Raw genomic sequence first — 26,373 nt, 5'->3', positions numbered from 1 at the left:
GGTCGCCTTAATCCTGCCTAGATAATAAAAATGCACATAAAAGTGTTATATATCGGCTACTATAGAATTCATGTGTTTTTTATACATGACTATACTAAAATAACCGTAAATTTAGGCAATTTAAGCAATTTAGTCAAATTTATGGAATTTGATGTGTTTTTTAAATAAAAAGAACGCTGAAATATCTATAGATATATTTATCTTGAAGGTCACTGTATAATTTACTAACCAAATATTTGTTGTAGAAAAATGTTTTCACTTGTTGGAAAATTTTCTATTCTTCTATTATTTTTGATTTCATTTTGTTTAATTCAAATACACAACCAAATACACACGCAATACTCGTCGAGCGAGTTTGCTTATCTTGCCGAAGCCGCGTACAAATTATTTGAAGAAGTCTATTAGATATGAGGGTGTGCAATTATTTAATCAGTAAGGATGCATGTTAGAGTGAACACTGTTGACTAAAATTATATCTGGCTCGTATATTTACATATAAATATTAAGTTTCTCATGTAAATAAAATATTTTTTTTGTAATGAGAAATAAAGTTCTTTAAACATTAATTTCTTTTAATTTCGTTTTAGATTTAGACATTTGACTGTTTGACGCCTGTTTTCAGCCTTAACTATTAATTCCGGCTTAAGTCTTTTGACTTAAGTTTGTAACAAAAAATCGACAGAACTTGGCACTCCACTTATATGCCAACTCTTAAAAAAAAATATGCGTGGTTTTAAATTTGGCTACCAAATTAATATTTAAATATTACGAAACCGCAACGCGTAGCCGGTCTTGTATTGAGACGTTAGTTTTTGTTTGTGGCTAAATTTGAAACTTAATCTAAAATCGGTGAAGGTGAATACAGTATAAAATTTCATCTTATTAAGATTAGTATGATTGACATGGATTAAATCATCAGTAACACCTTGCTTAAGATATTTGTTGAGAAAAAAGTTTTGTATGACATTGAGTATATAATGAATTTATTAAGTTTGTTTCTTTGGTCACGTATTCTAATGTTTAGTCTTACAGCTAAAACGAATAGATTATCTCAAGTTTCATACTATTAGAATTGTATATGTGTGTTCGTAGAAAAATCGGCATAGCATTCAAAGTTACATTGGTAATTGGATTAAACTTGCAAAGATTAACTGTATATTATCCAGCTATCATTCTACGAAAAAACTTTGGAAGAGTACAACGTTGCTTAACTATATGTTGAGGAAACATCAGCGAAGAAGTGATATCATCACCAACAATTTATGAAAGCCAACATATATCAGTTAAAACATTGAATGCTTAAACAATGGATACAAAGTCATAGCCGTAAACCAAAACTTTTATGTCGAATTTTGATTAAGTAAATATGAATATTTGAAAATATGTATAGATGTATATGATTACTAAAAAAAATCATTTCTCGGATCCGAGTGGCATACAGCTCATTGGGTGCCGAATACTCGGATCCGAGAGCTAGGGATGACAATGGTTTTAAAAAAATCACCGAGTACTCGCACGGATCACGGAAGAGTATATTATTAACTGCTCGACGTCAGATTTTCTTTTTAATAGCTCTATATTTGAGCAAAATTATAATCTCATTTGGTAATATAATAAAAATAAACTTACGAAGCGAAGAACTGGTCTGCCTGTTCTATAGTTCCATGGAATGCAATTCTTCCATTCGCCAAGAGCACCACCTGGTGGAAAAGCTCGAATACTCCAGAAGCTGGTTGATGTACGGAACATATCACCAGCTTACCACCTATTGCGAGACGCCGCAGCCGTGACACCACAGAGTTAGCGGCCGAACTATCGAGACCCGTGGTTGGCTCGTCACAGAAAAGAATTGGAGGGTCATTGAGCAACTGAAAGAGAAAGGTCAATTAAAGCGTAGAAGAGTGCCGTGAAACAGTGGACCAACATCTCTTCGTACCAATTTTTTTTTAAACTGGATTTCTCACGTTATTTTCCTTGTCCTAAGTGTTTGAATGAAACATTGGATAGTCATAGTCATAGTCATAATATCTTTATTCATTTAGGTAAACATGTACACTTATGAACGTCAAGAAAAACAAATTAAATTGGTAATTGGTAAATGTAAATCGTAAATTTACATTTACCACCAGTTCGCAAGTCAAGGGCGTAGAGCGGGTAAGAAGAACTGGCAAGAAACTTCCCGCCACTCTTTTCAATCGCCAAGTTTTTAATACAAATTGTTTGAACTGGAGCAAATCAATCCCAAGGATTAGGATCATTTAGGTATTTGTCACATTTATAAAAGGCTTTATTATTTAATTTACTTTTAACAAGGGCTTTGAATTTATTTAGTGACAGTTCTCTAATTTCGCTTGGGAGTTTGTTGTAAAAACGAATACAATTTCCATTTAAGGAGTGGTTTATCTTCTGGAGCCAAAAAGATATAAAACGCACGATCACAGAATTGAGTTGTACTTCTAGCCAATAGGCTGTCAGTTCTAACCAAACATGACGACAATTAATTTATTATGAGAGATTATTTCTTTGTTCTTTTTTATTATCATATATGTTTTTTCAAACTGCCCTGGTCAAAAAACAAAACACAAATCTTCTTTCAAGATCCGTTGAATAAATTTTTCAGAAATTGAGACAGTGCTTAATACGATACGGGTATGAAACTTTGACGGTCATATATAAAGGGTGTATATATTTGAGTTCTAGAGTGAGATATTTCTGTAATAATACTAAAGACCAACGGATTAACCGAAATTGTTTTTGTTTAAACTTGTATAAGTTGCTGTTAGATATCACACTCTTGACATTTTATTAATAATTTATTTATTCGTCTTATGTTTTTCTAGATATATAATATTCGATACAAATTCAAAATTGTATGCTATTATTAAAAGGGAAGATTGTACAATTAGCAAATAACTTTGGTGGCATTTTCCCGGATTTATTTCGTAGCTTTTATGAATAAAGTTTGTCTTTAATTTTGTAAAATTTCATGAAATACTTACTTGGACAGCCAAAGCGACTCTCTTCCTCTCACCACCGGACAAAGCCTTCAGCTTTGTGCTCGTGCAAGTGGAAATTCCCAGTTCTCCAAGAAGTTGCTGCACTCGGCGAGATCTGGTGCTGGTGGTCGATCGTTTATCCATCATGAGGCGAGCCTGGAAATATTGTTGTATGTAGTCTTTTATGAATTACCTTCTTTTATATGTAGGATAACAATAGGATTCAATCTTTTTAATTTTAAACATAACATAAATAGTTTACTACTTTATATTAACGCCGGCAACGCACTAGCGAGCCTCCTGGCAATGTCAGTGTCCATGGGCAGCGATATCACTTCACATAAGCTGAGTCTCCTGCCCGTTTGCCTACTATTATACAATAAAGTGCGAGCGTAGACATGTCAGAAGTGAAACTTCTTTGTAAACTAATTATCACTAAGGTTAAAGTCCCAAAAGATAATCATGTACCAGTATAAGACCACTCTATGTATTTGTATATCTATATTCACACTGTTTACCCACTGTATACGTGCTAATGATAATATAAATTAAAAAAAATCTCCGTTTACTGCACAAGACGTTATGAGACAGAATTTCCATCTAAAGTTCTAATATGTAACTACTGAACGTATACATCAACCAATAGCGCGTATTTTTCCCGATCTCTCTTTCTCACTCTCTCTCGTCTTAGTCTCTCTCTCCCTTTTCTTCGGCAAAAACGCTGCCCATCTTCGTGACGTTCCGTAAAAAAATTACCATCATGCGCCTAAGGAAAGATAGACTTCAAAAAAAATCGGCCCACTGTGCATCACACCGGCACCACTAAGTTCAATATAATTGGATAAAGAGCTTACGGGAAACTTCATTGGATTCTCTATCGGATAGCTTACAGTACACAGTACGGAGGTTAAAAGAAGATTTACAAAAGACATAAATACAGACAGTTATTTAACTAATATTTAAATAATCACGTCGATTTTATGTACAATATTATGTATTTTCGTAAAAAAAGGATTTCGTCTTTACAAGGATCTCCTTCGAGATTACTGGCGACGCCTAAGCAATAACTAATTTAGTTACTATCATTGGTAATTTAGAATGTAATAAATTCACGTTAATATCAGTTAATGCGCTCATGTATTTCGTGTTTGAAAATTTTTGAGACCCCTTCAACATATTTATATTTCAATCAAACCATTATGAACACACCCAAAAGCATGGATGTCTAAATGGCAAGATTTTTGAGACCTCTTAAACAATCTTTTTATTTCATATAATTTACATGAAACCATTATAAATTATACATCCAAAAGCATGGAAAGATTTTTGAGAGCTCTTAAGCAATAATCGTTATATTTCAATCAAGCCATTATGAATACACCCAAAAGCATGGATGTCTAAATGGCAAGATTTTTGAGACCTCTTAAACAATAATGTTTTTATTTCATATAATTTACATGAAACCATTATGAATTAAACACCCAAATCTTATTTATCGTTTTATTTTTCGTTGTGTTCAGCAGACACTGCCGGGGATTTCGATTTATAATGGATTATCTCACAAAGAAAGATAAAACAAAGTGCTCATTTGAGACCAAAGTACGGTCGCTGGACACTCGAACAAGGTATCCCTGGTTTTATGGGAGGACATTAGGCTATATAGATAGAAATGTATATATAGAGAGATAAAATAATATTTTTATATTCTAACAAACAGGTGTTTAAAAGTTTATATGTCAACAAATTGCTTACGTCAATTTATTTTAGTTTCAAAAACTGGTCAGGTTATCAAGAGATATCGTATTTCCTATTATCGCTAAAATCTATATCCTATTACTTGAGAATTGGTTGTAATATCAGATATTTACATCAGATGAACAGATAACAAAAAAAAAAACGAATAAATTAAATTGTACCTACCACTGACACAACGTGTTACGAAAAGGTTATATATATGTTTAAGAAAGTGCTTAGAGATAGAGATATGTAAAAGTGTAGTTGCCCCCTCAGAGCAAGAGAAGAGCAAGAGAAGAATAGAAGTCCCTTCTTATATAATTACTAAATATGAAAAAAATAATTTTGGCTTAATATATCTTATTATACAGTCAACACTTTGAAGTTTTAACTAACTTAATACAACCCACCATTTCGTAGAACGAGTTATGGTCAAAGCTCACCGATATCCAGATTTAGCATTTTGATAAACGAGCTAGGTCTGGATATCCATAGTTGCTCACCTCACACATTGAAATCGATTTTTGTTTAGTTCCTTTAGTTTATTTTTTTACTAGTTTTTTTTGTTTTGTTTAATATTAGATCTCTTAGTGTATGCCATGTTTACCTATAAGTGCTTGTCACATTTATAATAGAACTAGCGGATCCGACAGACGTTGACCTGTCTACACGTCTTTAATTTCAAAATTTCAATTTTTAATAAGCCATTTTGATGAAAATTATTATTCAAATGTTATGACAATATCTAACGATCCAGCACATGGTCACACACGATATAACACAATGATAACAAAACTTTTCTTAAATTTCGGGACAGACTAAAATTAAAATTCGAATATTATTTAAAATTTGACACTGCGATGGTAGCGCCGTCTGTCGGATCCAATGTAAAACATTCCAAAATCAACAAAAACTAATAAATTGAAAATTAATTAAAAAAACATAGTCCAGCGGACAAAATTGTGAATCTAAACCATTCCCAGATCCCCTTGAACACACACAAAAAATTTCGTCTAAATCGGTCCAGTCGTTTAGGAGGAGTTCAGTCACATACACACGCACACAAGAAATATATATATTAAGATTTTGAGATTTTTTTAGCGTTTGCAAGCTTTTTATCAATAAATAAACCCAACTATTCTCTGCACTTACTTCTAGAGGGGCTTGCCTTGGCAATCCGCTGGTGACGACCTCGTTCTTCGTTTTTTTTTTATAGAACAGGGCGCAAACGGGCAAGAGGCTCACCTGATGTTAAGTGATACCGCCGCCCATGGACACTCTCAATGCCAGAGGGCTTGCGAGTGCGTTGCCGGACTTTTAAGAATTGTATATGTAAATGCGATAATTTAAGCTTTTGACGCCTCGAACGCGATTTTTATATAGCACGTGTGTTTACTATGCATGTTCGTGTCTGTTTAGCTTCATCGCCTACGTTACTCGGCAATCTTTTTCTTCGAAAGCTATTTAATTTTATGTGTTTGTGTAAGGTATCTGGTGCTGGTTATTTATTGGTTCCGTATCTTGCACGGCATACAGCTAGTAAATTATAAGTCAAGAAAGGCACTCAATGGGGACGCCATTGTATTGTTTTTATTGACCGTTAGTCTTCTTGGATAATTGGATTTATTCAGTGTCTTTCTGAATAAATTTTGGGGCTGATGAAAACCAGTATTGCTGGGAACATCACGATACACCTGAGTTAGGCCCGATATTGGTTTGCTTTATCACAATCTTACGAGTAAATGTTTCACATCCTTTAGTAGGTACTTTATTGACAATGTTTAAGTTTATGAATGCCTTTTTTTAGAAGATGTTGGTTATAAAGACACGTAATTATGTATTTCGAGTTACATTTATCAGTATCATAATTAATTTATGCTAACAAAATACTATTACTTTTGGAATTGTCCATTATGTTCGTGAGAGAGAATTTAGTCTCTGGATGTCCTCTGTTAACATATTACTTATTTTAAATAAAATTCTACGAATAAAATGAAAATTAATTATTCCATGATAACATAAATCAGATAGCAAACATAGTAACTTATCTATAATCAAAAAACATGATACTTTGAATTATCAAATCTGCAATCTGATTCAACTATTATCAGTTTCAATCTGTATTAAGAAATCTTTGGAATACATAATTTGTTTATATTTTTACGTCTAAAGATACAACTGTGACGACAATTTTATTATTAAATATAAGCGAGATAACATGCAAAAACCACTTAAAATATTTCCGTATATATTCGGTAGTTTAAGTAGATAGCCTGGAAAATCTACACACATTGGCGTGCCATGGGTCTTAGCTCATTTCTGGATTAAACATTTCATTAAATATTCTCTTTATATGCAAGTCATCCGTCTTATATGATACGGCTTCACACAATTCAACTTTTCCTACTTTTCAATAAGCGATCCATGAATCGATAGACAATTTTCAAAAACTCCATTGCTAATTCAAATTATCTAGAACTAAAATCTTGTTGTATATTCGTATCGGCAGTTGCTAGGACGCTTCTGAACTTTCCATTTTACAAGATTACAACAGCTACACTATGCAAAGTTTCTGCTAAGTATTTTACAACTGTAACACGCAATTTACATATGCTTATTATATTTGCATATGCTGTTATACAAAAAATATTCTCATTGAACAATTGATCTATACGTTATGTATAAATAATAACGTCTTCGTTCGTTCCTCACAAATAAGGGCAACAATACGAAACCACGGGAGGGACGACTAATCCTTTACATGGATTTCAAACCAGGTATTGGTCATAGAGAATTACAGATCTCGCTCGAAAGCGGCCGTAATAGATTTTTCTTACAATTTACGCAGTTAACGCTTGTACTGTTTTAGTGCGCAGACGCGATTCGAACGCATAACCATAGACACGCTCAAAACACTGCTGTGAAAATCAGGGATAAATTTTATATAGTCTTAGTATCATCTTTCTTTACTGAGTCGATAAAAATTGATCTTATCGTGGTCTCGAAAAGTTATTTAAAAGCTTTTCGACATGATACCATTACCTTTTTAAATTACAAAAGCTCGTTGGTAAATAAAACGAAAATAAAGAGCGAACACTATCGCTCTTAATTTCGTAATGTGCCACTGTAATTTAAATTTTGAAATGATCTGGTAAAAACCTACTATCGGATTGTTTATGAATGAGCCATGATATTTACTTCTAAATCCCACTATTGTACCGTATATCTTAACCATTTTTAGGTATACAGATTGAACTATGTTTTGATGAGATATATTGAGATGTTTCTACGTCTCACCCTCGTACTAACGACTTTATCAGCAACTTATACGCTTTGTACTTTAAACCCTAGGTCTATGGATGCAGTTGTGTTGGAGGTTTGGCCATTCTGGTCTCCGAGTCCCGAGGTCAAGTCTCTCATACTCTGTTGCTTTTGTTGTTGTTTAAAAATAAAAGGCATTTACAAAATTTCTGAAGAAATACTTTATATACTTTAATATAAAAAGTTTAAGTAACATAAGAAACTTTAATTTGTTAACAGTATTTGCTCGGACTACAGTTATAGGCTTTTTATATCTGCGTATTATTTAAATTGATTTTATCTCTATTATCAGATCGAGATACAGATCTCAGTGTAATCTTGATACACATTTATTTTTATATAGATTCTTCAAGGTACTTTGTGGGCTATTAAAGAAAATGAGACGCATTCGAAAGCCATTCGCAAAAACAGCTTTCTAAAAAATAGGACTAAAACTTGAATACTAAGAACGTATTTGGATATTATAATATGTTTTGTCTTGGTGTGTATTAAACATGGTCACACAACGAAAGGAAAACATCATCATACAATCAACTTGTTTAAGATCCTTTTAATCTAAGCTTGGTTGTGTCCTTTGATCATATTTATTTATTGACACGTGATATGGGTGATGCTGATTACCTCAGGATTATAGCAAATAAACAAATGAGCAAGAGAGCAATTGTTAGATAATGAATTCTATACAATTCCCATATTTCTTTTATAAGCTAACAATGTATCAAATCCATTTAAAATTGTACAATTGTATGACCCTTCTACGATGAAGCCATTGTAAGCTTTTGTATACAAAGAGGATTATTTCCACGTCAGGTTATGGATAAATAATTTATATAGGACTTGCTGACACTGGGAAATGGAGATCTCGGTTTTATACAATACCGTCTGGCCTGTATAATATATCGTTAAATAAGACGACGTAATGTCGTATGGTGAAGTCGACATGTACAGATTTTTAAATCATTATTAATTAATGAAAACATAAATTCTTAAAAGGCCGGCAATGCACTCGCGAGCCCTCTAGCATCGAGAGTGTCCATGGGCGGCGGTATCACTTAACATCAGGTGAGCCTCCTGCCCGTTTGCCCCCTGTTCTATAAAAAAAAATACGCTTTGAAGGCTAATTTGGCGAAGACGAAGAAAAGAACAGTATAAGACGGAAAATAAAATGTCTATCAGTCTCCTCATCTGTAAAACCCCATTGTCTGTATGTAATACTTTTTCTTTTATTAACCTTATTTTAGTTAACGCAAATTACATTATTAACTTAATTCAGCGACACTACAAATGTTTCCCAATTAATAAAATTTGCAGTAGCTAAAGTTTTTAAACAAAACTATAATTTATATGCTGTGTTGGCCTAGTGGCTTCAGCGACTCTCATACCTGAAATCGTAGGTTCAATCCCCGGCTGTGCACCAATGGACTTTCTTTCTATATGCGCATTTAACATTTGCTCGAACGGTGAAGGAAAACATCGTGAGGAAACCGACATGTCTTATACCCAAAAATATCGACGACGTGTGTCAGGCACTGGAGGCTGATCACCTACTTGCTTACTAGATTTAAAAAATGATCATGAAACATTCAGAAATCTGAGGCCAAGACCTAAATGGGTTGTAGCGCCACTGATTTATTCATAATCTCCATGTAGGTAAAGAATAATGTTAATATTGTATATTTGAGTATCGGAAAGCGCCACAGATTATAATAATAATATAATTTTTTTTTAATTATATTTTCATAATAAACATGATTACAAACCAACAAAGAGTTAAAGAGCCATTTGATTATTTGTTTGTTGTGTGAGATAGGTACTAAATTACAGCTATTGAATCCTCACACGTAATCTAGACATGTCATGCGATATTATCAAATATTAATATCACATATATTTCCCAATGAAATGTACTCCTCCGAAGAAAGCAGGTGCACTGACCAACAAACCATTCAAGCGAGCAACATATCGCGTTACATATAGGGTCCATATCACTAACGAATAACAGAACAGTAGATTTGAGGTTAAATTATTTATGTATCTATAGTCGATCAAGATGCATACTACATAGTTATTGTATTGGTGCGACTTAATTCTTTGTAATACTTGAACGCTCACTAATGCGTTTAAAATATTGCTCGTACAGTGAAGGAAATGTATATTTTCAAATAAAGAAGACGGTATATTTTAAAACTGCTTGGTCGACATGGCTAAAGTTAAACGGCTAGTTAATTGAATGGCTAATTAAGATGGCTGCGACAAACATATAACATCAGTAATCAGAGACTATTTATCGCTATACTGGGAGGAAATACAGCCAGAATTATCCCAAACAATTTTCAATTATTATTATTACCATGTAGGATAAGAATATTGTTAATACTGTATATTTGAGTATTGGAAATAAATATCCATATTTTTTTATATATAATAGGGGGGCAAACGAGCCTGCTTGACGCCCAAAAAGGCTTTCATTGCAACCTATAGACACCCATTAATCGTTAACAATATTTAGTTTACGTTGAAATGAACACGTACTCATGTAATAACTCAATCGTTTCATTATACAATCGTCTAATAGGATAAACGGCGTTATGCGTGTGACTTCTGAAAGTGGATATGGAATTCTCTCACGCACATTCACTCTTCGATTGGCCCAATTATATACAGAACTTGAACTTCGATGCAGAATATGAACAATGAATTCAAGGATTAGCATGTATCATGTATTTATTATTTACTTGTTATTTAAAGTGAGTGCGTATAACGTACACATGTTTGAAGTGAAACTTCTTTGTAAATTGATAATTACTAAGGTAAAAGCCGCAATAGATTATGTACTCACTCCATGTATTATTATATTCACACTATTTACTTATGATAATAAAAATAAATATAAAATCTCCGTTTACTGCACAAGACGTTGTGCGACAGAATTGCCATCTAAAGTTCTAAAATGTATGTATCAAACGTTAACATCAACCAATAGCGTGGATTTTTCTCGATCTCTCTTTCTCACTCTCTTGTCGTCTCTTGTCTCAGCTTGTCTTTGTGACGTTTCATCCGTAAAAAAATTACCCTCATGCGCTTAAAAAAGTTTCAATTCAAAAAAATTATTATCCTACATTATACCTGAGTCTATTTTTCAAAATATTTTAAGAAGCCTGACACAAGGCAGTTTCTAATTAAATTGGTCTATAGTCAAACTACACTAATAATGAGAAACAGTATTTCCCTTGTTAGTGTGTCGCGCATGTGTCAGTCTTTTAACGAACAATATTTGATTGTCTGACGAGCCATGAATTTATATAAAAATCTACGTCTTAAACATTTCGATTTCTTAGAAGTGTTGTTTCATACAAATTAGTACCGTCTTGAGGTCAATCATATTACTATGTGTCCCTCATAATCCATTACATTCTGATCTGATACCACATATAAAAAAAATTAGGAAGCAAACTATTTTCAAAAAAATATTTTGAGTAAGATTTGTCACAATGTAGTAATTTCAATTCATAAAATTACCCTAAACTTACCATAAACTCCATGTGTTCTGCAACGGTCAAGTCTTCAATGGACAAATCCTCTTGCGGAACAAAGCCAGATATCCTGGCGATCAGATCAGCACCAGCCAGGCGGCCGTTCAGCATGAGGTATCCCGTGGTAGCACTTTTGTCTCGACGACTTATAGCTGCGAGAAGCGTGGTCTTACCGGCTCCACTAACAACAAAATATGATTTATTATAAGTTTGAATAAATTTTAAATATTCATTTATTAAAGTACATCACAAGTTTATGTATGTATTTTAATTATTATAAAATAAAATACGTTTATTTTGGAACCTTATGTTCATCAAGGTATCGCTTATTCCACGTCATTGAATTTGAAGGGTACCCTCTGTCTTCGTTGGCCGAGAGAAAAAGCCTTTTTTAAAAGAGTACCGAGAGTTTTTTACGCCGTAAATTATTTTAAAACAAATATAGCAAATTAATTAGAAGTAGCCTGCCCTGCACTAGTTCCACACCCTTTTATTAACTAGATATACTACATATATATTTGATGTCGTGATGTAGTGATTAATTTATGTGATTAAACATAAATTTGAAAATAATAAAGTAATAGAAATATAAAAATACATTTCCAATTTTAGGTTTTCGTTTCTTTTTCATTCATTTATTCTTCAGAAAGTCAGGTTAGTCACACAGACGGAATATGCACAACTTTGCTGACTTTGAACCTTTGGAATTTATAAGACAATGTTCATGTCGCAAATGTGACAATTATATTTTCTGTTACCGTTCTGTACTTGACCATTTAACAATTATTCATTTTACCATCATATTTAAACCCTACAACTAGTAAAGTTTTAAAATTTCTTCCCAAATTACGGAATGTTTAAAAATGTAAAGAAGCTATATACGTGACTTAAATACGCCATTATGTGTGGATAGATAGACAAATCGTTTTCATTTGATCCACGAATGTATAATTTATTGTATTTTGCCACTACAACCAGCTGGAGGTGAATATAATTGTTTTTGTATTCCCATTATATATTTTACTGATTTACATTATATATTTGTTTTATGCAAATTTTATTAGGTATTATGTTGTAGTACGTAGGGGGTAAATTATAGCAGTAGTAGGATATGTACAACGGTTCAGTTTCTGTCGATACACAATCTTATAGTAGAATAATAGGTCCTGAGTACATTATCTCGTTACAATATATCCTAACCAAGTAGACAAGGCACACAAATCAGTCGTAAGGATTTGGAGAAATTGACTGGGAACAGTGAGAGGTAAGACTGATACTGACTATAAAATTATAAATCGAGGACGTAACTATAAACAAATATAATAAATAAAAAAGGTATAAATAGAAATAAAAATGTGTGTTACACGAGTAAATCTCAATGGCTAACCATAAAATGTCACGATCGGCCGAGTGAAAATATTTTGGATTATTCAAATTTTACTAAACAAAAATTTTCTATTTCGAAAAAGTTAGTTTTGTAACTATAATTTTTATCGGAACGTTATATTGAACGTCTTAATTTGTGTTTTTGCTGTAACATTTTTAATGAATCTATCTTAGTGCGCATAGACGCGGCAAATACTTATTTTCTTTAGGAATATAATATCAAAGACCTTTTGTAAAATTAACGAATAACGTCTTATACCATCTAACGATGAATACATAAGCGGCCTTTATATCTGATTTGTGAGATTTCTTTGTACTTATGCCATTGCGTGCTTGAATTATGCTTCATTAGTACATTCCTAGAAATAAACTAATTACTCAGTTGGTTAAATATTGTAGAATTGTTTGATGATTTGCTTTTATTTTTATTTATTTATTTATTTACACTCCGTTGCTAAAGAAATACAAACAACACAATATATATATAAGTTACAAGGGATGCAACGGGCGGCCTTATCGCTAACAAGCGATCTCTTCCAGGCAACCCTAGTAAGAAAAGAAATAAATAAAAAATGATGGGTGCAAGAAGTGCAGAAGTTATATAAAAAACAAAATAAATTTATATTAATATATAGAACCTTAATCTATTAATAACTATATATATATTATAAAAACTAACTAAAACTAAAAAGCTAATCTTACAAATAGAGAATTACAAAACGAACAGGAGATACAAGAATTACACAGGTCACGATTGATCAGGATATGATAAGGTTAGGAAATATTTATATAGAAGAGTTTTAAAAGACTATAGGGAGGAAGCTAATCGTATAGACTCAGGCAGCTTATTCTAATCCTAAATGAATTGCCTATGAAGGAAGAGCTGTGGGATGGAATTTCCGATAGATATCTTTTGGAAGAGCGTAGCGTATAAGTTAGAAAGACCTAAGAATTAGAAATTATTTTTGAGATAAGGGGTTTTGGATTTTTTTTTTTAAAATAGTACTAGTTTTTTACGCCGGCTTTTTCTCTCGGCCAACACCCTCTGTCTTCTTTGCCGATGAGTAGGGATGCTAACAGGCTCGAATTTAATGACGTTGAATATGTGATACTATGATGATCTTATGTTCCAAAATAAAGTATTTTATTTTTATTTTTTAAACTTAAATAATTCCGGCTTTACTTATAATAATAAAGATCTGAATTTAAACAATTATACTTATATAATTTTTAAAGGGATCTCTTGATATATAATCCAAAAAAAACAGCAGAGGAATCGCACCTTCTTTTGTTTAACTTTCTTGTTGATTTCTCTTTATGCAAAAATATATTGATATTTACGCTAGTACTTTAGTATAAAATTAACTTTTTGAACTGGTTATATTTTTTAAGGTTAAACAGAAGCAAAGTGAGGTAAAGTGATTGTGTATAATTTATCTGGTTTTTATTAATTATTCCTACTTGTATGATGTAACAGATAAACTTTTGTTAAACAGAAATTTATACAAGCTTATACAGAAAACTTATACAGAAAACTCACCTTGATCCCATTAAAGCTACTAAGTTGCCAGAAGATACGACGCCGCTCACTAAAACAAAGTTTAACACATTAAGTTATCAGTACTTGGATGACCGAGCCTTGCTCGGTGTTTTTTGGAAATTATATTTAAGTACCAATTACATACTAATAAAATGATGAAATATGAATAATATTTTTCGATCCAGCAGAATAATAAAAAATAAAAGACGAATAAAATGACATTTTCTAGAAATTATTCCTAAATCGATATATCACCCCCGAAAGACCCCGTATTCTAAATTTCATGAAAATCGTTGGAGCCGATTCCGAGATTACAATTATACATATATATATATAAAATCTAGAAGATTTTTTTTTAGTCATACGTTACATTTATTTTAATACCATTTAATTACATTTTAGTTCTTAATATTTCTGAACATAACCAAACAATCAGAAAATTATACATAAAGTTTTATTGCAATATGTATGGAGGCGTTAGCGATCAATGCATGCTTGTTTGCCATTTGTGATCCAAATTCTACGCCCGGTAGGAAAGTCACATTTTTATTGTTAAAACTATCGTAGATATTTTTTCAAACCATTTATGTCAGGATGCGTCTGCTTACCACTAATATATTAATACAAACAGTTATATGATTCAAGGTCGTACAAATCTAGGAAGGATTAGCATATTTAAATTTATTAAAAAACTTGCCATCTCATTATTATTTTCCAGTTCGGCTGCATAATTATAGACGTAGTAAACAATTGTATCTTTCGGGTAGCAACAGACTTATTTATCTTATACTTATTTAACTTAATTATCTTAGAAATTCGTATACTTCCTCGATCGCTAGTATGGTGAAGGAAAACAACGTAAGGAATCGAATATAACCCAAAACGTGTGTCGATAAAAAAGCCTGATTCAACTAATGAAAATTATATTTTTAAACATTTCTGTAGAATACAAAAATTATAAAATATTACTACAACTACTGCGGTTAGTGGTTATGTAAGCAGTAGTCAATAATAATTTATTCAAATCTATAAATAAAATTTATGATTTTGCTTCTTACGAAAATGGTGTGAACAGTAAAAAAAGCGACCCCTGCAGCGCTATTTGACGAGTTGGTATCACTCACAAGCTTTCAATATTAACAATTTTATTTAATAAAATACCACCTGCTGCGATATTTCATAAATAATAGTTAGAGGAAAAATATCTCAGAGAATATAACTTGGATAATCTACAATAATAATATCTATGAAATTTAATTTAATTAAAGCCATTTCGGAGAAGTTTGAGCAGAATGCGTGATGCGGCATTTATATATTCGCAATATAAATGCTTAAAAATTTCAGGTTTCATTGCTTGATTTATGTATGCTTTACTAGTTGCCCCCGCGAACTTCGTTTCTCCTTAATGCCTAGCCTAAATTTTTAGTACATACCATCATGGAACATTTTGCTTTGCTACCCCAGAGAATGTTCGGTGTTCCGGAAACTTTTTAGGTTTTCTTTGATTATTCTCTACATGAGCATCAGAGTTCATGTTATAAGTTTAGCAAATAAAAAATTGGGGTTAGTCGTAAAGGAGTGAAAATAAAGGGTTGAATGTATTTTGGTATAAAAAAATGAAAACAAAAAAAGTTTTGTCTAAAAATAAAAAATGTATTGGGGTGAACACGCCTTCTCACTTAGGAGTTCGAAAGATAGTAGCGGATTCTCAGATCTACTACTCAATATGCATAATAAATTTCATACGAATCGGTCGAGCCGTTTCGGAGGGGTATGGGTACTAACATTGTGACACGAGAATTTAATATGTATAGAGATTATGTAATGTTGTATATAGATTAAGGTTTACGATTTTTTGGAATTGTTAACCATGTCACAAAACTGTGGGGCGATGTAACGTCCAATCGGTCTGGTCTTTAAAAAGTTACTTATTAACGTCTTAAATCAACAAAAGTACTGTTCAAGTTTTTTTGTACGTCTTCGTTTATACGTTTATTACATGCTCTGTAGTCTCGCTATCGAAACTACTTAAACGAATAAATCATTCATTAGAACAACGATAGTTTTCTCTGGCAGATGTCTCACAATTATGTCGCAAAAACGTGATGTTTTTGCGTAATTAATCATTAATCAATGTCGCTCAGCGATTTGTATGAAATGGCTTTCTGTGATATGACATTGACGTTTTCGAGATAATTATTGGCTGTGTATCAGCCATTTATTCATTCAATAAAATTTCTTATTTAAGTAAATTTAGATATTATTTCAATATATTTTTAAATTTTCATTCTTTCGGATCATAGACAAGATTACGTTTTCTGTTTTATCACATACTACTTATGTGATAAATACACAATTTAGTTTGTTCTGGTATATATTTAATTAAAAATGTTCAAAATGGTCCGGTCTAGTGGACAGTTTTTAATAGTTCAAAATATATATGATAATCTTACCTCCATGCAACACTTTAACTTCCTCATACGTTGCAGACCGCCAGATGCTGGTCTGTGTCTTCCTCTTCCTATATACAGAGAGGTCTTTCCAAGCCAGAGTGAGGTTCTCCGGCGTGTCACCGAGACCAGCCATCTCGTCATCATCCCAGTTGACCACAGCTCCGGTGAGGACATTACGAGTGGGCAATTTGGGTATCATTAGTGCGAGGTCCTTCATTTTTGGGCTACGTCATTTGGTTCTGTGGAAAAACAACTTTGTTAGCATTCGTTTTACTTAAGAAAGCGGTTTTATACTACTTATATTTTATAAGGAGTATAATTAATTGTTATATTAGGTAATCATATATTTTTTAGACAAGGATTTTTTTACGTTTACAATTTTTGATGGTGCTGTGAGACACGTAATTCGAACGCGCCCCTCATCCGACAATATTTATTTAGTATCTATAACTATAGATAGTCAAAAGACAATAAAGCCTCTCGCGGCTTGTAAAACATTTCACAAATTTTTGCTAACAGCTATACTTATGTTTCTTGCTTCAGGTCGTACCTGGCATCTTTAAACACTAGAGTAAGAAATAATAAGTTTTTAAATGAAAGCGATGTAGATATCCGCTCAGAATTTGTACCATGGGGGGACTGAACCAACAACGAGTATTTCAATGGTCTAAATAAGATTCGGAAGTAGGTATATAAATTTATGTGGTTCCGTCTGTATATCGAAGTTACGTACGAAATTACAGTAAGAAAGGTAACAAATTTTCATTTAGATTATACTCAGAGTCATCTATTTTATACCTAAAGAGCTACAAAAGTTGCCCAATTAATTAAAAAAGCATTGGACTGAGAAATATATTTTTCTCTTCTTCGAGATTTATAGGTTTTTAAAAACGATTTGGAATCAATCGCTTTTGAGATACGAAACAAAATAAATTAAATAGACATCGAATTACGCCCGAACCCAATAATTAATACACAATCTCAGATTGTTTTCAATGTCCGTGACAATCGATTGATCTCCTATCTGCATCCCGATAAGCAAACCCTACGAAGATAATCAATTTTTGGAGACGGATATAATGCAATCACTTCGCTCTTTACGACCTACAATGGATTGCTTGTATCGACAGCTATGACACTCCGTCAATTGGTTATTGGCGCACTTTTAACAATATTTGGTTAAATCTACCTCAGATGGTCAAAAATGGATTGAGATAGGTTATTGGGTTTGGGCGTTAGTAGCCTCCTTCATTCTTTTGAGGTTGTTCAAAATTTGACAACTAGTTTTGTAAACAAGAGTTACTGTAACACAAAGTCCATTACTTTAAGTACGCCTATAAAATTTTACATAAACCGGACATTTCCTGTGCATGGTTATTTAAAATTATATTTGTTAAGCAAAAAACTTTATAAATTATATCAATAAAAATTAAGTATAGATTCAGTTTAAAATACCTACATATTTATCTTATTGGCGCAGTTATGTACATAGTTGCAATTAAGCCCCGCCTTTATACTGACGCCCATAATTTGTATACTAATTACAGTGTGAATTGCTAATACCACTGCGAAATAAGGGAAATATTAATATGCAATATAGTTTTTTGTGTAACATTACATTTTATATACAACTTCAATTAACATTTAAACAGGACATTCAAATATTGTAAAACTGTCATTAACAGGGTAACCAAAATCAGATTTTCTTCTTTCCAACAGATAAACTTGTTATATTTTTTGTCAATTGGTGTCAGAAAATGACATAAAATTAGTATTTTCATAAAACGGAATTTTGACCGTGCGAATTAGTTTGGAAATAATACGCATAATATTATTAAATCATTATAATTATATAAAATTTAGATTAGTTTAGATTTTTTCGAAACCAGCTACAAAAAATATTAATGCTTCTACCTGAATTCAAATAAGTTTAACACCTTACAAATCACTAAAACCACATAAGTGCTTATATGAAATCAAGCTCCCATTGCACGCTTGATACCGCAGTTAAGTTTTACTTGATGCAAAACACCAGAGAACGACCGATTTTAAAAGCGTATGGAAGTACGGAACTATGAAACCCTAAATAAAAGTTACAAATACCAAGTTGGCCCTTGGAAATAGCGATGAGCTATTGCTCCATACTAGAGCTGACTAATCAGAATCTATTAATTTTACATTCTCAAGTTTCATGGCAACTCCGTGACGATATGTAATTTATTGATACTAAAATCAGAAATATATGGCACAGAACTACGTTCAACTTAGTTGCTTAATATTTAAATAAAATTTCGTGTGAAGTTTTTATGTTTCTTTCCGTTAAGATTTCTAAATAATATTTTTTACATATACTTGTTTTCTCTAAATCTCACAGACTTCAGACAAAACTCTTTTACGGCGAAGAGACTGTCTTGTTTTGACATCCAAATTCAAACATGTCTTTCAATATGTTATGTTTTGTTCGTACGTGGATCTAATTCAAAATGAATTTGAAAATGGGCTTTCGTACTACGTTATTCCAATTTGCGACATCAGCTCGTAAACATTTTTAAAATTTGTAGGAAAAATTGAAATAATGGTTGATTTTACAGTAAGGACCTGAGTATGAATCTACTCAGGTGCAAATAACGATTTCTCTTAATAATTTGTGAAAGAGGACGTTATAAATGTTTATGTATTAGTTAAGCAAAATATTGTATTTAGCATAAAAGAAAGCTATAGAAATGCATTTACAAACTAATATGGAAAACGGTCAAATCTGAAAAATAATAGGTGCAAGTATTGCGTAAATATTTTATCAAAAATTTTATGTACATTATATAGATATTGTACTTAATAATTTCATAATAATTTGCTGATATAATATATATACCATTTATAGGTCGATATATATAAGAGAAAATTCTTTTGTGTCACTATTTCAAAATTAATTTATTTAGAATGTAATTAATTCTTTCTTCACGATACATTTATAAAATCCTTCAACGTGTGCACTATGTCACAGAGATGTAAAATATATATTTGAGAAAGATACGGCCACAGTTATTACAAAACATAAAATTATCTTCAAGTTGTCACATCCTGGTATATACAATGATCTCAATTGAAGAGTAATTTCGACAGATATTTTGTCATTGCTTCTTTTTAAAGTACATTAGCAACGAAAATGTTATATTAAAAAAATATTTAGAAAATAATTTATAAAAAAATTATAAAGATTGTGAAGTATTTTAATTAATATTAATATCGATAAAATACAACAATATTATTATATTGTAAGGTTAAATACAAAAATTTAAATACTTAATTTGCAATACAAAAATTTTCAGTAAAATTTATAAATAAAAAAGTCAAACACAAATCAATTTAAGCAAAACTACATTATCTTAAAATATCGCGTAGATTTCTATAATAATACTGACCTGGCTGGGAATTAACTTAATTGAGCACCATCTAGAAATATTTATTTGGGTAGAGGCGTCCACTTTGTGCTTTAACTACACCAATAATGGCAAAGATACAGTCAAGCCTCGACTACAGTGAGAGGTTGACGAAACCACCTCTAACGATATAACTAGATTTTTTGCAACAATATTATTAAATAAATGCCCACTAAATATACAGCCAAATCAACCATTAATTTATTTATTTATTCATTTAAGTCCAACTAAATTTTATTAATAAGCAGAGGCGAGAGATGTCCAGTTAACGCCTAAAATAAAATAAATAATCGTTTAAATGTTAATCTAAACCATTCTCGAATCCACTTGAAAACACTTAAAAATTCATCAAAATCGGTCAAGGTACATCACAGTATATTACTTCCATACGCTTTTAAAATCGGTCGTTCTCTGGTGCATCAAGAAAACTTAACTGCGGTATCAAGCGTGCAATAGGAGCTTGATTTCATATAAGCACTTATGTGGTTTTAGTGTTTTATAAGGTGATAAACATATTTCAATTCAGGTAGAGGCATTAATATTTTTTCTAGCGGGTTTCGAAAAAAATCTAAACAAATCTAAATTTTATTATGATTTACTAATATTATTCGTAATATTTCGAAACTAATTTGCACGGTCGAAATTCATACTATAGTAATTGTATGTCATTTTCTGACACCAATTGACAAAAAATTTAACAATGTTTATCTGTTGGAAAGAAGTAAAGAGTCTAATACAACGTAATTTTTTTTAATTCGAATTTAAAACTATCGTTTCTACGTTAATGCAGTTGTCGAATTTAAAAATAATTTATCTTGAGTTAATGCTACGAACAGCTACGCAGCTAATTTGGTTTGCAAATAAAGTGAATGGTCCGTTTTTATTCTTAGCGTGTTGCGTAACATGCCAGCGATTTTGTCAAAACTGTAAAATTTAATGTAAATCAAACGTCATTTAAATGTTTAACAAAATTCTTTGCTAGGATTAATCATAATAGAATCAACGTGAAGCTAATACTAGACTAGACGACAATACATCATGGGCATAACATCTTTTATTTAATTATAAAGCAAATGATCGAACGCAAGAGCCATAAAAGGCAGTCAACAAATACACACTATTGATGTGTTGCCGGCCTGTATAAGAGGAGAATGTTCTTTACAAAAAATTGGACCAATCTGAAATGATAGATATAAATATTTAATTTTCTATCATCATACGTTTGGAGATTTAATGAATTTAAAAATTATTCCGCCAGTACTTTTGCATTAATTTCGACCCTATTTATAGATATTAAACTTATAATATACTAGTTAACGTTAATAACAAAGTTAAGGGAGGATTTTATTTGCTCTCAATATCAGCACAAACGTTTATATTTTAGGAACAGAAAATCTACCACGCTGCGAGTTCTACAAAGTATAAAACGGTTGTTAATTTCAACTTTGTATATAAAAATTAGACATTCTAGATTCTAAGCAGGACTAAAATGTATAACTAATGACTATAATGCATACTAAACTGTTTTCAACACATTCATTGGCAAATAAGAGAAATGTGTTTCTTTATAATCAAACTCATGTCCACTGCAATCGTATTGAGGCCAGATTAAAACTACATTTAGTATTATCTTTTATTATTAATGTTGTGATGTAATAAATATTTTTTTCTCTATCCAATCACATATACACGATACTTCCGTTCAATAAAAACGAACGAACACGTTAGCTTTTTTTGTTTAACCTCAGTTTTAAGCAAACATACAATTTATACTTCCAGTTTGTATTGCTACGTGCCACTTGTGCCATGTTAATTCGGTACACATAAATATTGATATATTTTTCGTTCTTAATGTATATTCATGAGAATTTCGGAGGTTTAACATTTGTTTCTAGATCAATGTTTTATCTCAATTATTCAGATTATAAAAGCTTTTATCGGTTATATTATTTGATGCTTGCGTACCTGTTTTCATTGAAATACGAAGCTCAGAATAAACTTAAATTCAGTTCTATAAGTTGGTTAGGTTGGACATATGAAATAATATTATAGTTTTTATTTACCGTCTCTTTGGCTTACCCCAAGTTCCTGGATTTTATTCCCAGTGTAGTTTCGGTAGCCACAAAAGGTCGACGTAGAATATACTATGTTTAAAGAACTTTATTTCTTATTACAAAAATGTATTTTATTTACATGAAAAACTTTATATGTATAAGCGAGATACACGCCATTAGCCGTCCCAATTTTAGTCGTCTGTGTTCACTCTAACATGCATCTTTAATGCCTCTTTGAATTTGTTAAACGCTCTTATATTCCGAATTTAATTTTAATTTAAATGGTAATTGATTAAATAATTGCACAACTAAATACAAAACCAAGTCGTTATTAAAAAAAAAATCTTACAGGGATTTCTGTACTAGCTACTAAATTAACTATCTCGGTATAAACCGGAATCATTTGTGCTATTAATAATATCAATCCACTTTAAAATTTTCGAACGTAAAAATTAAATCCATAAATCAATGTCTGATATTTATTTATCGCTTACTTTCTATTATACTAATTTTTATTCTCTCTCAAAATTGACACATCGAATCATTAAATAATGAATCAGCCTAATTTCACCGAAAAGCAGTATTAAAGTACTAACTTTTCTTTCTTTATCTCACAGAAATTGCATATAGACTGATTCAGTCTATGTATAAGGGAATAAAATTGTACTCCCAATAATTATAATGAGGTACCAAAAAAACTTTTCGTCTCTCTCTCTTTAGTCATGCTCATGTCTGAGCGTCGTGGTCAGCAAAGAAACATCTAGAGCGGACTATCTGCTTCCACCGGTTTCTGTCCAGCGCTTCTCTTATGACACTGTATAGCGTTGAAGACGATGAGTCTTTCGTACCTCATTATAATTAGCAGACGTTAATTAGTAAACGATACTACGACAAATATCACAGTTATAATAATATCAAATGAATATATAAATATTAATTCTTCGGTATTTAAAAAATAATGTGAAATCTTATAAGATTATAAGATTAAATTTCCAGTTTTATAACGTAAAATTATACTCCAATTCACTTTAATTAATTGCCCATTTGTGTAAAATAATGCTAAGTTATATGTAATAGAATCTTCAGACTAATATTGTCTATAATATAAGACAAATTCAAATTGAAAATAATCTATTCATTTAAGTAACATGATGTACACTTAGGAACGTCAATAAAGAAATACAGATTAAATGTTTTTTATTTATATTTACTGTCAGTTCTCAAATCCAGGACGTGGAACGGACGGCAAGAACTGGCAATAAACTCTCCGCCACTCTTTTTAATCGCCAAGTTTTTGTTTTACAAAATGTTTGTAAGTAGCAACTATTACACTGTGTTTAAGTAATTAATAGTTTATAAAAAATAACTTAATGTAATGAAAACAGGAAGCATTTACTCTCGCTCTGTCTCTTTCTATTCCCCTTCCCAGGAGCGTTAAACGTTTAACGCAACCTTGTTGGAAGTCGCATTAGAGAAACATGCAATCTGAGACCAAGACATAAATATTTCCACTGACTTGTTAATTGATTATTAAGGGAACATTTCGTTGCTTGAACTGTTAAAATAGAATGTTTGGTATTTTTACTTTAATTTTTAATTTAAACGTCACTTTCTCTCTACCTTGTAATTGAAGTTTTAAGTACCTTAATTAAAATAACGATTTCGGTGTGGAAATAAAATGTATGATTTACATTGATACAAGTTCTCGTATCTAGGTCTCGACCAAGGTTGAAAAGTGTGAACAATTCAGTGTTTTGCGGTTAAAATCAGATACGTTAGAACCTGATTTAATTTATTTATATATTATTATGGATATAATTTATTTATGTATTTTGAAACAAAACAGATACATGTTTACAATAAAAAAAAGTTAAAAATAAAATGATAAGATGTTTTTTTATTATACAAATTTGGTAACCATGGCAACAAAACCGAACTATCAAACCGTAAATGTTTCAGTAAAAGTGCCGAGATCCAATGCATTATAAGCTTTTTTAATTCCGTAATTAAGGTTTCAGAAGCCAATTATGGTCGTATCCGCGATTATATTATTTGAGTGACATCAGATAAATGTGTAGATTATTTAATTACAGTAATTACTTGGTAAGAAATATTGTAAAATTTCCTTGGGAGAAGGTTAATTCCAAGTCTTGATTTGTCTGCTAGAAGAGTTTTAATGATTGATCAGTCAGTGACTTTAACTACTCGTTAAAATTCTGAACCGCTTCAAGAAAATGATGACGATATAACATAAAAACTATAAAGATTAGATTATTATTATGTGTTAATTACATTACGACTTATACATAAAATAAACCTCGTGGTATATAGATTATAATATTATAATAATTATAGAGCAGTCATTGCAGTCGACAACTTGGTAATGATGCAGTTCTAAGTAATTATATTACAACTACGCTAAATAAGGATTTTCTTGATACACCTATACATTTGTTATCTTAATATATATATTTCTTGTGTGCGTGTGTATGTGACTGAACTCCTCCTAAACGACTGGACCGATTTAGACGCAATTTTTTGTGTGTGTTCAAGCGGATCTGGGAATGGTTTAGATTCACAATTTTGTCCGCTGGACAATGTTTTTTTAATTAATTTTCAATTTATTAGTTGTTGTTGATTTTGGAATGTTTTACATTGGATCCGACAGACGGCGCTACCATCGCAGTGTCAAATTTTAAATAATATTCGAATTTTAATTTTAGTCTGTCCCGAAATTTAAAAAAAGTTTTGTTATCATTGTGTTATATCGTGTGTGACCATGTGCTGGATCGTTAGATATTGTCATAACATTTGAATAATAATTTTCATCAAAATGGCTTATTAAAAATTGAAATTTTGAAATTAAAGACGTGTAGACAGAACAACGTCTGTCGGATCCGCTAGTATACATATATATCATAATCAGAGACCCAAATGTGACTGCCCTTTAACGGGGCCTAGTGAAATTAGTATCTATATTATTTATTTATTATTAATGTATTGAAATGTATAATTGAATGTCGTCTTGAACATTCCTTAGAATCGTATCTTGACTTGAACCTATACAAATCTATGTATAATGTGTTATACTATTTTGACTTTACATATTATTAATTTTAATAATTTAACTGACCTATGATATATAAATGCATAATGAAACCGCATTAGAACGCTTAAAAATCTAGGTCGGATATAGCCATATATTAATTTTTTTTAATTCAAAAAGTAAAATAACTGTCAAAAACTTTTAAGTTTTAAAATTTTGGTTAAACTGTCGAATGTCAATTTCATCGGACTTTCCATAAAACTACAGTTTTCTTATCATCTGGATATACAAATATGTACATGTACATAGAATGATCATATACTGGTAGATGATCATTTATTGGGGCCTCAGTAATAATTGATTTACAAAGAAGTTTCACTTCTGAGATGTGTACTTTGTACGCACTTTTTTATATAATAAATGAATTCGAAGATTAGCATTATTAAGGTGGTCATTATTTAAAATAATATAAGCTACAACTTGTCAAAAATTTCCGCATATAAAGATGGTCACGGGTCGATTAAAACACTGACAAAATGTAGCAAGCGCTACCTATTAACTCAGAGGTGTACTTTACTAAAGAATTATTTGCCAATGATAGATGGTCGCCGTCCGGCTGTCTAACGCAACGCACGTGTCGATTGCGCGCATTCGGACCCGATTTTATTTTTATTAACTATCGCGGCTTTTATTGAAAAGCACGTAATAGTTGCCCTGAGGTGCAGTCACAACCAGCTGAAGCTACTATTTGGTGACGCCCGCTCGCCGCCTATCCTGTAACCCTTTGGGATTCGGGAAAAGCGGTGGAGCGCGCAATGTACCGGTAGTTTCGGGTCGTGCGTGACAGCCTCCTGGCTTCAGTTAAGTTAT

The 26,373-nt window shown here is 31.6% G+C and overlaps 1 protein-coding gene across 3 annotated transcripts in view; it reads right to left on the bottom strand.

The window, feature by feature from the left end:
* LOC110993133 (protein scarlet) overlaps positions 1 to 26,373 on the bottom strand; it is a 58,985-nt gene that overhangs the window by 22,991 nt on the left and 9,621 nt on the right. For 2 of the 3 annotated variants that reach the window (XM_045632502.1, XM_045632501.1), the window contains exons 2-6: positions 16,964 to 17,202; positions 14,511 to 14,559; positions 11,582 to 11,765; positions 3,000 to 3,152; positions 1,630 to 1,868 (exon numbers count right to left, since the gene is read on the bottom strand). In XM_045632502.1, coding sequence (XP_045488458.1) covers positions 1,630 to 1,868; positions 3,000 to 3,152; positions 11,582 to 11,765; positions 14,511 to 14,559; positions 16,964 to 17,180 — 842 coding nt within the window. In that variant the 5' untranslated portion in view covers positions 17,181 to 17,202. Of the gene's footprint in view, positions 1 to 1,629; positions 1,869 to 2,999; positions 3,153 to 11,581; positions 11,766 to 14,510; positions 14,560 to 16,963; positions 17,203 to 20,385; positions 20,508 to 26,373 lie in introns of those variants that run through there. The other variant, XM_045632503.1, reaches the window with a different exon arrangement.

This window comes from Pieris rapae, chromosome 20, assembly GCF_905147795.1.
Source record: "Pieris rapae chromosome 20, ilPieRapa1.1, whole genome shotgun sequence".
Taxonomy (NCBI): Eukaryota; Metazoa; Arthropoda; class Insecta; order Lepidoptera; family Pieridae; genus Pieris; species Pieris rapae.
This window is presented reverse-complemented; position numbering and strand designations above follow the sequence as displayed.